This window comes from Dryas octopetala, chromosome 9, assembly GCF_963921425.1.
Source record: "Dryas octopetala chromosome 9, drDryOcto1.1, whole genome shotgun sequence".
Taxonomy (NCBI): domain Eukaryota; kingdom Viridiplantae; phylum Streptophyta; class Magnoliopsida; order Rosales; family Rosaceae; genus Dryas; species Dryas octopetala.
In genome coordinates, this window is record NC_141374.1 from 9,725,592 (window position 1) to 9,741,897 (window position 16,306).

At 33.3% G+C, this 16,306-nt stretch overlaps 1 protein-coding gene across 3 annotated transcripts; it reads right to left on the reverse strand.

Annotated features, from left to right (window-relative positions):
• Window positions 1-4,930: 4,930 nt before the first annotated feature.
• Window positions 4,931-7,816, reverse strand: LOC147273832 (axial regulator YABBY 1-like). 3 transcript variants are annotated; one of them, XM_086256482.1, is made up of 8 exons: window positions 7,499-7,816; window positions 7,188-7,352; window positions 6,935-7,073; window positions 6,074-6,122; window positions 5,802-5,877; window positions 5,493-5,573; window positions 5,235-5,288; window positions 4,931-5,150 (listed from the first exon to the last, which is right to left on the reverse strand). In XM_086256482.1, exons 1-8 carry the CDS (start codon window positions 7,598-7,600, stop codon window positions 5,046-5,048), a joined length of 771 nt encoding a protein of 256 aa, XP_086112608.1. In that variant the 5' UTR covers window positions 7,601-7,816; the 3' UTR covers window positions 4,931-5,045. The 3 variants fall into 3 exon arrangements, with proteins under 3 accessions (XP_086112608.1, XP_086112610.1, XP_086112609.1); XM_086256484.1 differs by having other exon boundaries at window positions 7,188-7,439; window positions 7,499-7,557; XM_086256483.1 differs by having other exon boundaries at window positions 5,035-5,288; window positions 7,499-7,814.
• Between the last annotated feature and the right edge of the window lie 8,490 nt (window positions 7,817-16,306).

The following is a 16,306-nucleotide window of genomic DNA, read 5'->3' on the forward strand; positions in this document are numbered from 1 at the left end:
AGGCCCAGCCTAAGCTGGACGATTGGACCAGACCTACTTTGGACCTTTGATTCGTAGGGATTATTGCTAGATATATCATAATAAGATGGACATTAATATATGACTATTTTATGGGGCTGCTTGCTTTTGAGGTTTTCTATTTGCTGGTTATCTCTTTGTTTCCAGGCATAGTAAGCTACTAAGCTGTATGTTTTGCCCTTGAGCCTTCGTGCTTTTTCTATAAAAGTATATTTCAGACCAAAAATATAAAATAAAGAGGGCTGAAAGTTCAATGTCAAATGGTTTAAAAAGAGGAGAGAAAACTTGGTTTATGAAAGTGGAAAATATAGATTGACTAGTTTAGATGGGACCACCAAAGTTTATTGCCATGAACAGTTTGGTTGAAGTTTGCAGAGAAACCAAAGATTCTCTCGAGGTTGAAGGTGGAGAACGATAAACAAAAATAAAATAAATAATAATGATATTAATTAAGTACTAATTTCAACCATTTGATTTGATTTGGACAAGATTATCTTTTAATATTTGTAATATTAATCGGATATGGCAAACTAATGATATATGCAAAATAATTTTGTCACCAAAAATAGCTCGAGCCTCCAAATAATTCACCGAAAAATTCTACGCACTCGTATTTATGAGTACTAATTTCTTATGACCTCAAAATAGTCAAATTGCTTTCAAAACAATTATGAAAAATCCTACTCTCATAATTTAATTCTGAAAAAAATAATAATGACCAAATTCTTAAATTTTCGTTTTCTAAAATTCATTTCCACACAATTATGCTCTAGAACCATAACCAAAGGTTAAGTTAGTTAAAATAAACTTAAGGAAATTTCTAATTCCTTTAAACAAACCTTAAAACAAGTTTGAAAAATTTAAGTAACAAAATCACCATAAGCCAAAATTTGGATTGTTACACTCAGTAAAGACAAAGCTTGGCTGGGTGAAAGGCACGAGAAAAAATGAAGGAAAGATTAAAAAAAAAAAGATTGAAGAGAGAGACAGGGAAAAAAAGTAAGGAAAGAAAAAAAATGAGGGGGGTTTGGGGCCTTTGGGTAATTGAAAAGAAAAAAAAAGGTTTAAGATTTCGTTTAGTTATTTTAAACCTTAAACTCTAATACATTTATATATAAAAAAATAATTTAAAAATATCCTAAAGAGTTTAAAACCTAATATCCTAAACAATATAGAGTATATAGGATTTAATGTATAGATTATAGAGTATAAAGAGTATTAGGGTTTAGATTTTAGTGTATTATTAAATTATACAGTATAAAGAATATACTAATTTTATTATTCATTATACTAATTTTATTTAACAGTACGTATTTGCTCTAGTGCGCATTATATTCATCTGATATCACATGAAACCTACTATATAATTTGGTTTCTTCAATGTTTTTTATCAATTTAGTAGATAATATGTTAAATAAACATATGGTAAAGTTTCATTAAAAATCTCTGTATTTCCGTCTAATTTTTATCGAAATTTAAAAATTTTAGAAATTTTCATCGAAATTTCCGTAAAAATTTCTTTCGAAATTTCTATCGAAATATTTTCAAAATCCGAAATTTAATTCTTGGTTATATAATAGTCTGGTAAATCTCCTATACGCTAGGATTGATTTATAACTTATTCTAACAATAATTGTTTTAAATTTGTAATAATATTTGATCAATTGCTTTTTCTTCTTTGTTTTGTCTTCTTGGGATGGGATTGGGCACAGGGTTAAATAGTTCGATGAGATGATATTTGAAAAGACAATATTTAATGTGCGAAAATAGTAAAGTTGACGAGTCCAACAACTCTTCATGCATTTTTACGGCCCACACATATAACACGTACATGTTGATATTTTTTTCAACTTAGTTATTCGCGGTACTAAATGATTAATAAAATTTTTCTGAAAAATCTCGACATCCATTTTAGTTTTTGTGTGGTTTGTTTCACTATATACCAGTGAATAATTCCTGTGGGAGCACACATATATATAACTCCTAATCCACTTTTTCCAATAATACTAAACTTCTCTTTTTCTTCTTTTGATAATTACTTATTACTTTTATGAGTGTGAATTTTTGAGCAATGTACGTGGAAGTGAATTGAACGTGGCAACTATGTGGAAGATTTGAATACTTGGATATATTGGACGCATCTTTTAATATGCTAAATGCATGCATGCTTTCTTAAAAGTCAAAAGCTAGGGAGTGCTGCTGCATAGGGTGTTGCAATGTTGGAGTCGACGGTTGCATTTTGCTTGTAAGATGGAGCTGACGATCATGCTTTTTGAAGTAAAATGGAGGGTCGACAAACTCAGTTGGAGACCCCTTTTTTTAACAGAGATTTGTAGGGTTTTGTTCCAGGTATTCATGATTTCAGCCAACAGTGTTAGATGTTGGGACCATAAAATCACCTTTTGGTAATGGCCGCGCGCATCCTATGCATATATATTCACTGTCTACGTGAATGTTGTTTCACTTTAAAAGTCACTCCATACCTGCTATATAAAGCTTAATTCTCTGCATATATGTATAAATATAATATACATAAAATATAAACGGTTGGATCATAAGATTATATTATGTAATGGGCTCAAAAGAATAGTTAATTAACATTGTATTATCTTATTAACTGGTTAACTTTAGAATATTTTTTATTTATATATATATATATACAGGCTCCTTTTATTGAGGTTAGAGGTGTCAAACGGGTCGGGCCGGCCCGAGCACGACACGGCACGGGCGATTAAAATAGGCACGGCACGGCACGGTACAATTAAATGGGCTGGGCCGGGCCGGGCCGAAGTTTTTAGCCCATCGGGCACAGCACGGCACGAGCACGACAAGGGCCAAGCACGGACACGAAATGGGCCCGAATTAGGCACGACTATTTTAACATTATTTTTTACATTTTTAGAGAACTTTCCAACAAAAATATTCAATTTTTATGTAAAATAATGTTAATATTTAATTATAAATAAGAAAAAATATCATAAGATTAGTTTTATCACCATAAAAAATAAAAATAAAAAAAGGTTCGTGGGTCGGCTCGTTTAAGGCACGACACGAGCACTAATGGCCCGCGGGCCGTGGGCCGTGCCGGGCTTAGGTCTTAACTATATGGGCCGGCCCGAGCATGGCACGAAAGCACAATGGGCTCAACTTAAACAGGCTGGGCCAGACCGTTTGACACCTCTAATTGAGGTATACCTCAACTTATTTATGTTGAGGTATACCCTATTGGGGCCCACACGAGTCGTTTTGTGTCGATCCTAACCATTCATTTTTTACATCTTCATTGATAGATCATCCTTGCAAAAAATTAGCCAAATCGGAAATCATTTGCCTATCTAACTTTGATCAAATAAATGGACGAATCAAATAAATTTATAAGTACGGAATTGTGGGGTTATACAAGTTAATAGATATGGAATTAATTCTACATCTGAAAGGTGATTCAACAATCTACAATATATGAGTTAGGCCGGGATTCATTACATCAAGGCCTTTTGAAATAAAACCCCACACGTCAATAGTTTCATGAGGCTCACTCTTACGCACCCTTTGTTCGACCTACGTAATTAAGTTATTAGGGACAATATCGATTTTATATCAAATTTAGTAATGTGTTCACATTAATTAATTAGTCCTATAAGAAGTAAATATTTTAATGTATAATTAAATCAAAGTTCCTCATTTTATATCATTCCATCCAAATTGATATATGGAGCTTTAAGTGAATTTTAAGAATTTCAGTTGGACTGTATCATAGAAAATGTATATGATATGTTTCCCAGAATTCGGCTCACTTTAGCCCAAATTTTGAAACTTTTTTTTTTTGTCAGTTAAAAAAAGTTAGGCGTAAGTCCAAATATATATTGACTAACTACTACAAGTAACCCAGACACTTTGTTTTGTCTAGCTAGCACAAGTTATACACAAGTGATGGTTCACCAAGATCATAGGGCTCGCGCTAATCAGCAACTTAATTATATTGATCATCACCAGTTCATTTTGGAACATATCATATATATATATATATATATATATATATATATATATATATATATATACCCACGTTTCTAAAATGAATTATATGAGAAATTGCCTTACGCATATTATAACTTCATTTCGAAGTTATAATCATTCTTATAACTTCATTTCGAAGTTATAATCATTCTTATAACTTCAGTTAATTAGACATGCATTTGACTTAGGACGTACTCTTGCTTAAAATTAATAGCATAAAATATCAAATCCTAATTCTTCTCTTTTTTTTTTTTTTTTTAATGTTAAAGCTAGCTTAGTGTGCGTGATCATTCCCACAAAACAAGCAAGCATGGTTTTACATGACATGCTAAACAAATTAAGTCCATGCTCCCATGTATATTGGTTTGACCAAGATCAATGACCTAGATTTCACACATTAACGTCAAACATTATTAAATGGGATTCCAAGAAGCAGTATGCACAATTGTCCATGCAGAATATGTAGGAGCAAAACAACGATGAAAATAATTGATATCCCACCCAAAAGATTTATTATATATGGACCATGTTGTCTACTGTAATAAGTTCAAAAAATAGTTTATTTTGGAAAATGTTAAAATGATCATATTAGATAATTATATGCTATATATGGTAGTTGATGTAATACTTATTACATCAATTCTATATTATCACTATATTGTAATAAATTAACACATCAACTAGCTGTTGTCAATTAATGTTTTTCGTTTAGCATTACTCATACATATTTTTTCAGTAAAATGTGATTAATTGCTAATATGTGGGTGTGAAGACAAAAATAAAAAAACTTAAAATTAACAAGATGCATGGAAAAATAGTTGATTGATGAGCATCAATCTAGAGCTAGCTATAATCAATTGATGAGCAACATAAATCATCATAAAATGGAAAAGGATGGATGAACTCTTCTAAGTACAAGGTTTAGTTAATTTCAAAGCAAACTGAAGATCGAAATTAATTAAAATCTTAATTAAAAGTACTACTACATCTAAACGTGCAGTTAATTATCAACATTAATTAAAGACCTCCAGTAGCATATGGATTGTGAAGAAAGTAGAGTCATTAGGCATCACAGCTTCACAGGCATATGTTTGGGCCTCAAATCTTTCTCCCACCCACTACAAATTTAACTCATGATCGATCAATTAAGCAAAGCTTGTTGCAGTTACTTAATTAGGTAGCTAGTAAGGGGAGACACGCACATTAGCTGCTGAAGTGAAAAACCCATCCTTCATCAGAACGTCCTGATCTCCCTCCTGCACATCAAACCCAATTAATTAAACTCCATGCCAACATCAAATTAATGAATTAAAATGGTATTATTATTAACACCAATTCATATATGTTTAATTTTGTGGCATTTGCTAGTAGTAGTAGAGAAGAGGAGGGTTAATATATAGTACTAGCTAGTAGTAGTACAAGTGCATGGGATTAGGGGGTAATTTAATTTAATTAATTACCTGCTGCTGGCGGACGTTTGTCTTCTTGACAGACGTCTGGTCAGGCATGAGACCAAAGTGAATGTGTGGAAAGTGGGCCCACTGCATCATGTTCACACAACACAGAAATCAAAGAAAACTATTTTAAGAGGTTCACATATCAACCGACCCCATACCCACACATGCAGTACATTAATGTACTATTGATAACACAAAAAAAGAAAAATATCAAAAACCCTAATTTGGTAAAGCCGTAAAGGAAATATCAAAAGCTAATATAATAATATTTTATGAGAATGAGAAGCAATTAATTAATTAATGGAATATTACATTCTTAGCAGCTGCGCTGAAGGCTTCTCTATGGGATATATCAGGGTTTACAGACTTGATGCGTTGGATCTCGTCCCTGCAATATATATACACATACAGATATAACGGACCATTAATTCATATATATGTTTTTACTTCAATTTCAGCAACCCTATAGTCAATTAATTAAAATGTGTTTGTGTATGTTTGAGAGAGAGAGAGAGAGAGAGAGAGATGAACTAATGATGAATGGTATGGTATGCATCTATTTGATCATATGATCGATTACTTACTTGATGAAACGGTTGTAGGCGGAAGGGACTCTCTGTCTCTTCTCTGGGGCTGGACATGCATATATGCCACACACACAAACACAGTACAAGTCATGATCATATATATATCTCTGTCTACTAGCTACAATGCATATATGTAGATTGATGATCAATCGATCTACTAGCTACAATGCTTTATTGCTTTTAGCTAGGTAACTATATATAATTGCGGGGGAGATATATATACGACCTCTATGGTCCAACAATATCCTTACCTTCTACATTTCCGGGGGGCAATAATACCCTTTATGAACTTCTCTAAATAATGTTCAAAAAAGCACTCGAAAAAGAAGCTTATTGGAACAATATTGTCAAGTAAATCACTAAGCTATCTTTAAAACAATTCTCAGCTTTACCACTCTAGCGAGCTATATGATAATTTCTTGGTATATATATATATAATACTGATCCATTTAAAGACTGTGGTCATGGATGTTTCAAGAAGTACTATTAGTCTGGCTGCAGAGGTGGAAAAATTATTTCTCCTAGCCTGCAGGTGCAACTAGCATTTAAGTGTAAGCAAGTTATTATATATAAATTAGTGTTGGCTAACTAATTTATTCTACCTACCACCTCCTTTTTTAAGGTTTTGATCTTGAGGGCATCATGAAATGAGTTTTTGTCAATACTAGTTTTCCAGGACTAAAATGAAAGCAGAAGTGATCGAGGCAACAATCTGCTTGACCAAATTAAACGTATACAGTTTGAAGAAACCCATATGAAGTAGAGGTGTAGGCGTACACACACACACATAATATATATATATATATATAAGAGAAAATTAAGAAAAGTAATTAAGATGTAAAGATGAATGAATCTGACGTCTGTTAATGGGTGGGGGCCTTGGAAGTTCATGATGGTCAGCTCCACCTCTTGGCGGCCGCACAGCAAACTCATTCAGCACACCACTTTGATTCACCACAAAGTTTGGGATCGGATTATTTGGTATGATCTCTTGATCCTAATCAAACACGTACAGTCATCGATCATTTAAGATGAAGCATATATACGATCGAGCTAGCTAGCCAGTTGTTAATTAATTGCAACATATATGAAGATATATATAAATATGTACCAGAAGGTTATGGGAATTAGGGGATGAGAAGAAAGAGTGATGGCCAAGATGAAACTGGTTTGGCGAAGGCAGAAGCAACCCACGCATGTTCACCGGAAGCAGGTTGGTGCAGTGACCACATCGAACCGTGACAGTCTTGAACAAACTTGTGCAAGGAACACTCACCTAATATGTTATTAAACACACATCATCATCCTCATCATCACCACCAAATTAATTGAAGCGCAAAAATCCCCCAACTGTAAAAACAAACTATAAAAAAAGAACAATTTAAATAAATAAATATACATAGAGAGAGAGAGAGAGAGTACTGCAAGGACAGTGTCGCAAATGTTGCAATGAACATAACAGAGCTGCTCGGAAGGAGGGAGATGGTCAAGGGACAAGGTTGAAGCAGAAGAGCTGGATGACATGATCGATCGATGATTCCTCTTTTAATTTATTTTTATAAAATTGACTGATGAATGATTGGTCTCCCTTCTGGGCTTGATGGATTGATTGATTGATTTGATTGATTGACGGATGACAGCTTAACCACCACCTTGGATCTCCCCTTTCTTTTTTTCTTGAATTATGAGAGTTGTGAAAGAGAGAGAGAGAGAGAGAGAGATAGGGAGGTAAGGAGAGTGATCTAGCTATTTGGTCTACTAGATATAAGAGGCACCTTGGAATTGAAGTGAGAGAGAGAGAGAGAGAGAGATCCTTAATATTTATCTTCCCTCTTTTTATTGGTGGAGTGTTAAAGTTTATATATATCTATCTAGCTGAAGGAAATCCAAGCATTCAATTTAAAATATGTTTTCAACGTCAGATCTTTTTTTTAATATGTCTCTACATATATGATGTCAATCAAATTTAACATATGAACAATTTATATTGAATAGCGTAAGAGTATATGTGACCATGAGATCTTCGCATAACACATTTTGATATCATGAAAAAAATTGAAACATATAATTTAAAATCAATTGACAATGTGTAGAAAGATCCAACTCGGGCTCTCTCTCAACACTTAGATCATTTCACCACATATGTATGTATGTATGTATGTTCGTGGTTAAAGACATATATACTATATCACATGTGACATATATATATCCATCCATGATCATGCATGAATATATATCATGTCATTAATTTACCATATGCATGCATTAGTACTAGAGATAAGTCTAACATGCGCATGGTGTTCATTATAGGATATATAATAACATTATATATATGTGTGTGGTTGGCATTCCCGATGCTAGCTTGCTAGAGAGAGAGAGAGAGAGAGAGAGAGAGGCGGCAGATGTGGGGGAGAGGAGCTAGAAAGGGACGTGTGCATGGGGGTGATATAGCTTTCACACACACACACACACACCCTCAGGCCTCAGGCCTCACCTGTTGTTTTCAGAAGTTAAAGAGGCTGTTGTCTTTTGCTCTACTGTACATATATGGTTTCAATTCAATTCAATTCAATTCAAACCCTAAACCCTCTCTCTCTCTGTCTTTCTTTCTGTCTCTAATTAATTAATAATGAGTTAATTCATCAATTAATTAAATTTGCCTCAATTTCCGATCCCAAAACCATGGCCCTTCCTTGTACCTCCCGGACAATAAGCCCTAATTGATTTCCACACCCCTCTCTCTCACCGCCTCCATAGGGATAGGGCTCTATATCTATCTTCTGTTTCATGACCATCTTCTTATTCACTGCCCCGTGACTTTAATAACCCAACACCATCATAACTCAATCATGCATATACATTCTTGTATAATATATAGTATAATACGTACAAAACATATTAAAATTGGAGACCAGAATTGTATTTGTATTTTCAGTGATTTGACCACTCAATCCCCCTCGTCTTACGCACAGCACAGCCCAGCACTGAACACAACAGATACGTATTTAAGTCAGCAAGCAAAGAAACATTATCGATCTCAGTGGACAGCAGCATTGCCTTACCACTTTTGTCCTTTCCTCTACATATTTCTATTTCTATTTCAATTTTTACTTTTTCTTTTTGGTTTATTCTTAGCTAATTTACTTAGAATCTTTTTCCCACGCCTCCTCTGATCATCCCCATATCTCTAGGGTTTTCTTTTCCTTACAAATTTTGCAAAGCTACCCTAACTTTGTTGAAAAGTGAGCTTACGTACAATTCCCCCATATATAAATATTCATCTTTTTTTTTTTTTTTAGTAATTTTTCATGTTACAGATGATATGACCAGAACCATCACCATCTTACTCAGTAAAGACCTTTGGATGCATAGATTTCCTCTTCCCCAGAAAGTATTGTTATTATTCACTCATTCATTCACTCACTCATTCACAAATGAAATGAGAATGGGTTTCTGTATAACTCGAATGCAACAACATTAAATGTGTGGTAATGGGGGAAAAAGGTTGTAAAGTTGGTTGGCCTTTTACAGACCCATCACAATGGCCTACTCAACCCTTACCTAGCTAGCCATTAACAAACAGCTTGAAAGGGAAGTGAGCCTGAGAATCTGAGACACACACTTGAATGAATGATCAGTACTACTCCTCACTACTCCCCTAAAGATTAAGTTTGAAACATGTATGCATGATATGAATATGATGACCCATTTATTTGACGGCCAAAATTAATAAAAGCAACCCCATTACAATTTAAGGTAAAAAACAAGCGATCAGAAAAAACAAAAAACAAAAAAATAAAAAAGCTACAGCATATATGGATACGTACTTGGTTAAAATAAACGAGTTAATTACATATAACAGTACCTCTAACTTATGTCATGTTTGACAATTTACTTCATATATAGACTAAATATTTTGACACATTAGCCCCCAATCTCAATTACGTTAAACACTTCATCCTAAAACTATTAAAAAATTAATTTGTCCGTTAGTTGTGCACATGTAGCCTCAGGTTGGCACAACATACGTACGTGCGTAGCCTTCCATTTGTGGACATTTTCGTGTTAATCATCAATTGAAGCTGAAAATGAAAAGATGATATTTAAAATTTTCTGCGCTTGATCGATTACAGTCATATGTGTAATCCTCTGGAATAAGTAAGGACTAAGGAGTAATCCATTCTTATATAAAGAAAGAAACCATGCACGCACACTAATGCTAATGTTAAATGTTAAATCTCATACCCATTTACAATTGGGTGGCAAAAATTGAGAGAATATCAGCGTTTGCACGTAGTGTGTATGGGCTCATGAAGATGTGTGGCCAGACTCAACTGATAATATTTGTACAACACAGATCGAGAACATAAACGAAAAAAATGTAAAATAAATATAAGATTGCAATGGTTCGCGAGTTTATTAGGGGAATGCTATTCACCTTCTCTACCGACCTTCTTTTTTATTATTTTCATTCCATAGTGTATTTTCATAATCGGAGTTGTTTATTTTTTAAATAATTATTTATAGATTATCTTTGCAAAAAATTAACAAAATCGGAAATCATTTGGTCATATAATCGTTATCAAATAAATAAATGGTGAATCAAATTGTTACAAAAATTATCTATTCATTTAATCATAGTTACATAACCAAACGATTTCTGATTTGATTGATTTTTTGTAGAGAAGATCTTCATAGTTAGATCTAAAAAATGAACGGTTCTGATCATGAATTTACAATATGAAATAAGAATAATAAAGGAAAATGTCAATAGAGAAAGCGGATTGAAGAAGGTGGATAACATTCCTCTAGAGTTTATATGGTGTTTAGTTGGCGAAATGCAAAATGGGAATCAAAATGAAATCGATTTCATTGTTTGCCTAAAAATGAGACTAGGAATGGAATTAGTGAACAATTCCATTCTATTGTTTGACTAATCATTGTAATGGAATGAAATTACATAGAAGGGATAGGAAAGGGGATCCCAAAACTTATTGGGGCTCTACTTAGAACTCCGAATTTGCGACTCGGACTTGAAACCCTATTATACTTAGCGGTATTTTTGTCAAAATAATTATATTACGTCGTAGGGTTAAAACTAAAAATAAAACAAAAAAAGATTTATTGTTTTCCTATATATAGACGAAATTTACCATATTTGATTTTGGGAAATTTCATTAATTAAATAACCCTTTTTAATACCACTTTAACTTTTTTTACCATTCCCTCCCAACTTTATCTTTTTTGACTCTTTGGCGCCTCTTTTCGAACAAAAATACATTTTTAATCGCCACATGTGTCGATTATTTGTCTACCATTTGTCGTCGACAATCAAATTTCAAATCTGAAATAACAAATCCAAGTCAAAATTTCAGATCTGGAACATCAAACGCAGATCGAAATTTCATATCTGGAACAACAAACTCATGTCGAAATTTTATGGAACAACATATCTAGGTTGAAGTTTGTTAAACTTAGATCTAAAAATGAAATGACAAAAAAATCTAAATTTATTAAAGTTCCCAAGTCTCAATCCAATTTTTTTTTTTTTTTTTTTTTGTGGCTCAATAATGAATACAAATCTTTTTTCCCGATTATATCCACTACCCACAAAATTTCAAAGGAAAAAAAAGAGAGAAGAAAGTAAACAAAAGAAACCCAATTGAAATGAGATGTAATAAAAGATTAGATGGGAAGCTTAGTGACATCGACGACGATCTGGGGGGAGGAGGAGGAGGTGGAGGCAAAGGAAGAGGGATGCAGTGGTCGTTGAGGTTGACAAAGCGAGAGAAGAGCATGAGAGGGCAGTCATGGGCTTCCTTCGGCGACAGGTTCAAGTTTTGGTCATCGTGGGTGGAGAGGTTGATGCACGAGGATCGCTCCAGCGACTTTTGCAAGACTTGTTCTTTCTCTAGTTTTTTTGGGTTCTACTTGGATTTTGGTGTTCATTCTCTATGTGGAGGAGTGCAGAGAAGTCGGAGGAGGGAGGGAAGTGGTGTTCCTTCTTTTGATAATCTTATCTCACCAGCGATGGCTCAAATCTAATGGGAGAAGGAGGTAGGTTGATTTAGATATGTGGGTGGGTAGGTTTAGATATGTGATATGTGGAGAAGAAGAGGATGTCGATGTGGGTGGGAGATAGAAGGGCATTTTTTTTTGAAAATAGGGCAATGATTAAAAAAAGATAAAATTGGGAGGGAAGAGTACTTAAAAAAGTTAGAGTGGTATTCTAAATGGGTTATTGAATGAAATTTCCCTTTGTTTTAATTTTTTCTATTTAGGTTTCCTTATTTCTAAAGTAACTATATCCACAAGAAAACAGTGCTATATATGATAGTATATTGTTAAGAATTAGCTAGTTTTTCATTTGTTGAGTATGTTGAGAATGTATCCCATATTAATATGTAGCCTTACATTAAATAAAATATATGATTTAATAGGTTTTTTGTTTATTGTCAATTAGTTTTGAGTATACTCATACTTCTACAAAATTAAGTGTATGATAAAACTCTATACATATATAGAGCCATATATGCATGGTACGTATCACAGCCACTAATAAGTGTGGGTTACCTTAATTAATAAAAATTTCACATAAGAACTCTTTCCAATCACCCAACAAAATTAAGTACCACTTGTCCACATGTATAATCACCCAAAAAAGCAAAGAATGTTTCATGCACGGGCGGGAGTGTTTGAAGAATCAAGAAAAATGATTACTCAAAACTTGCTTCATATCTTCCAAAAAAAAAAAAAGCTTTCTTCATTTGATTAAAGTTTTTTTAAACCTATACCACCCAAATTTGGGATAGTCTCACATTACCACTTAAATTAAAATGTGTAGCAATGTGAGATTCATGCCTAACTTTGTCAAGATTTCTATTTAAAATATAACTGATTTGTTGGTTCTTAGAAGACGAAAATTTTAAAAGAATTAGGCTTCAAGCTCGCATGATAACAAATTAATGAATTATGTGACAATGACTTAATTTATTTTTCTGAGCGAGAATGTGAGACGAAACCCAAAATTTGGATAATATAGGTGTAAAAAACCCCTTGATTATTTAATCAACCTAGAGTAGTTCACACTTACCCACCTCAACATGACAAGACGTACTCAACCAAGTATAACAAACACAATTCAAGCTAACTTACTAATTGTGACAATGCCAAGTCCTCCATGCATCCTAGTCTACCCTTCTTCTAGTCGTCAATTTGGATAAGAATCTTTATCAGAACACACTGCATGCAATTGATCTGCGTTCAATGTTGAACACACTTCTTCTAGTTCTTCATTGGGTAGTGGACTAATGGAAAATATTTATTGGGTCTCTTATTTGATAATTTAAGGCCACGTACATTTGATATCTAAGATTGAGTTAAATAGGTTAATTAACTAACTAAATATATTCAAGGTATATTGAAGAAAAGAATAGAGGCACTTCTAACTTTTGTCCAATTTGAAAAAAGAAGATGAATTAATAATAAGGGAAACTTATCAATTCCAATCACTACAAAATGATGGGATATCAACCCCTTATAACTAATTCATCTTCTTAATTCCTATACACAAAATTTTATTAGTTAGCCTTAATTTCTTCCTTCAATATGCCTTGAATTTAGTTAGTTAACCTATCCAATCCAATCTTGAGAACCCCAAAGGAAGCCTAAGCTTTTTGTATGGATTTTCAGTAATTACTATTAATTTTTCGCTTCTTTTTACCTCTAATGTAAAAATAAAACAAGAGTATGGATATCTTATGTTGATCTTGTCTCTTATGTCTAAAACTACGCCATTTTTTACTATATAAATCCTAAATATTAACTCTAATCCAAAACTCTTAATCCATAAACCCAAAGCAATGTTGTCTTGAATATAAATACAAGTAAGCACAAAAAATGATCAGAGCTAGGATCCTATTTCAAATAAAACATATGGTAGAAATGCTGATAATTCCCCCAAAAAATTTCTTGGAATTATCCTCATTAATTAAAAGATATTATGACTAATTGTTGTTATATATGCTTCTTGTGTAATTTTCAGCCATGTAATTATTTGGTGTAACTAAATTAATAATACTTTTGGTCACGAAAAATGTGTTAGTTGTTACTAAATTAAACATCTAGTCACCGGCTAGTCTTGAGTCTTGACACATTTTTTGGGCTATACATTTTAGTGAGAAACCTTTATAATTTTATCTCAATTTCTGTTGTGTCTAAAAACAATTTTTTTGGTAGTGAATGAAAAGGAAAGTTAGAATGTCATTCATGGCCCATCATGTACACTTTCACTACTGATGGCATGCAGCTACATATGCATGGATTCATTCATGCATGCATGCATTAATACATATGACTGTATAGATGTACGAATGAGGAAAGCTATCACTGTAAAAAGCCTGTTAGGAGCTATTTGTTGCTGTTTGTGGGGATATGAGGATCTTTGAATCTCATTCTCACTCTATAGCTCTCTCTCTCTCTCTCTCTTCTCTCCCATGGTCTTATGGGGGCCGGTGTGGAATTGAATTAATGGGTGGGGTTGGGTTGGGTAAAAACCGATAAAGTTGAAACCTAGTGTTTCTCTGGTGTCTGATATATTTTGGCATCTCCAAAACTGAGCTTTGGCTTTGGCTTTGGCTTTGCCTCCTCTCTGTGTGACTGTGAGTCATGCAAGTCAAGTACGTACGAGTTTTAAAGGAAGGGCGGTGGTGATGTCTTTTGGCTTTAGCTCTGCTGCTGATCAAGCCACATGACATGCACTAGTCTCTCCCTCCACCCATGTTTCATGGGCATGAGCAATTTCTTGTTCTTTCTGAGCCCACACAAGGACATAGTAATTAGTAATGGACATAATGTCCTACAAAAGGGATGGGCCGATGGGGTTAGAGGCTTAGATCAAGCACATGGTAATTAATTGCCCTTCTTTTATCAATCAGTACTCTGTAACTCTCACCCCTAGCTAGCTTTACTCTGATTAATTCCAGTCGGATAAGGACAAAGGACCCTACTTGGAGTGATTCGGTCGACTTGGACTCTAGCCTGTACTTTCTACAAATTAAAGATCTGAGGTGCGCGCTGTTTCAACTACATAACTAGATTTTTTTTTAGATGAGAAGGTACATGTATAATATTATAATTCGGCTTATTTGATAGATTTAATATGAGGAAAAAATAAGGAATAACACATTTAATAATTAGATTTAACACTATTAAAATCAAGAATTCGTTAAAGTAAATTCATTGAATGAGTTATCCTCTTACTTGTTCTTCAACGTACTGTATAATACTATAACCTTTTTTTGCTTTTGGATGATAAAAAAATCTCAACAACCCACTTCTTCATTGAGTACCAAAATCTTTACATAAACTCAAGATATGTGATATTATAATTAAGGGCAAACGACCATTTTGGTCCATGTAGTTTAGTGATTGTTCTAATTTTGTCATCATTGTTTCAATTTTTTCAATTAAGTTTTTATAGTTTCGAAATTGTTTCAATTAAATCTAAAATTAGATTTCCTTCAAGTTTTTAAATGGTAGAACCTTTAAGGCAGGGGCATAATTGCTTCATTCAAAAGCCAATGGTAACAATCTTTTTGTTCTTGAACCATTATACCCTTGCCTTAACAGTTCTATCATCTAAAAAATGGATGGAAATCTAATTTTGGACTTGATTGAAACAATTTCAAAAGTATAATGACTTGATTGAAAAAATTAAATAACAAGGACGAAATTGAAACAACCACCAAACATAATTAACCACAAATTATACTTTCGAAGTGAAAAGAAAACAAATTATATAACAATGTTGATGCCTTACATTTACATTCACCAAACAAAATGGTGGGTGAGAATTGTATAACAAGCAAATTATATTGTTCAAGGTGTATCATATATAGATGTTGAGTATATAAATTAAATCTCACATATATCGAGAGTCTTCAGTTTTGCATTACAATATATAAGATAATAAGTCTATTTATTTATTGTCAATTGATTTTGAGTTAAATACTTTGACTTTTGATATAAGTCGTACTTTTGATCAAATTCCACCACATCAAAAATTCAAAATTTTAGGCTTTACATCATAATTATAAATATTGAGTCTCACACTCATTACCAAATTAATGATTTCGAATTGGATCATTGTATGTGACCTAATCGCTATAGTGGAAACTATAATCCTCTCATCGTATACACCCACCAACTCTGGGTGAAGACATACATATA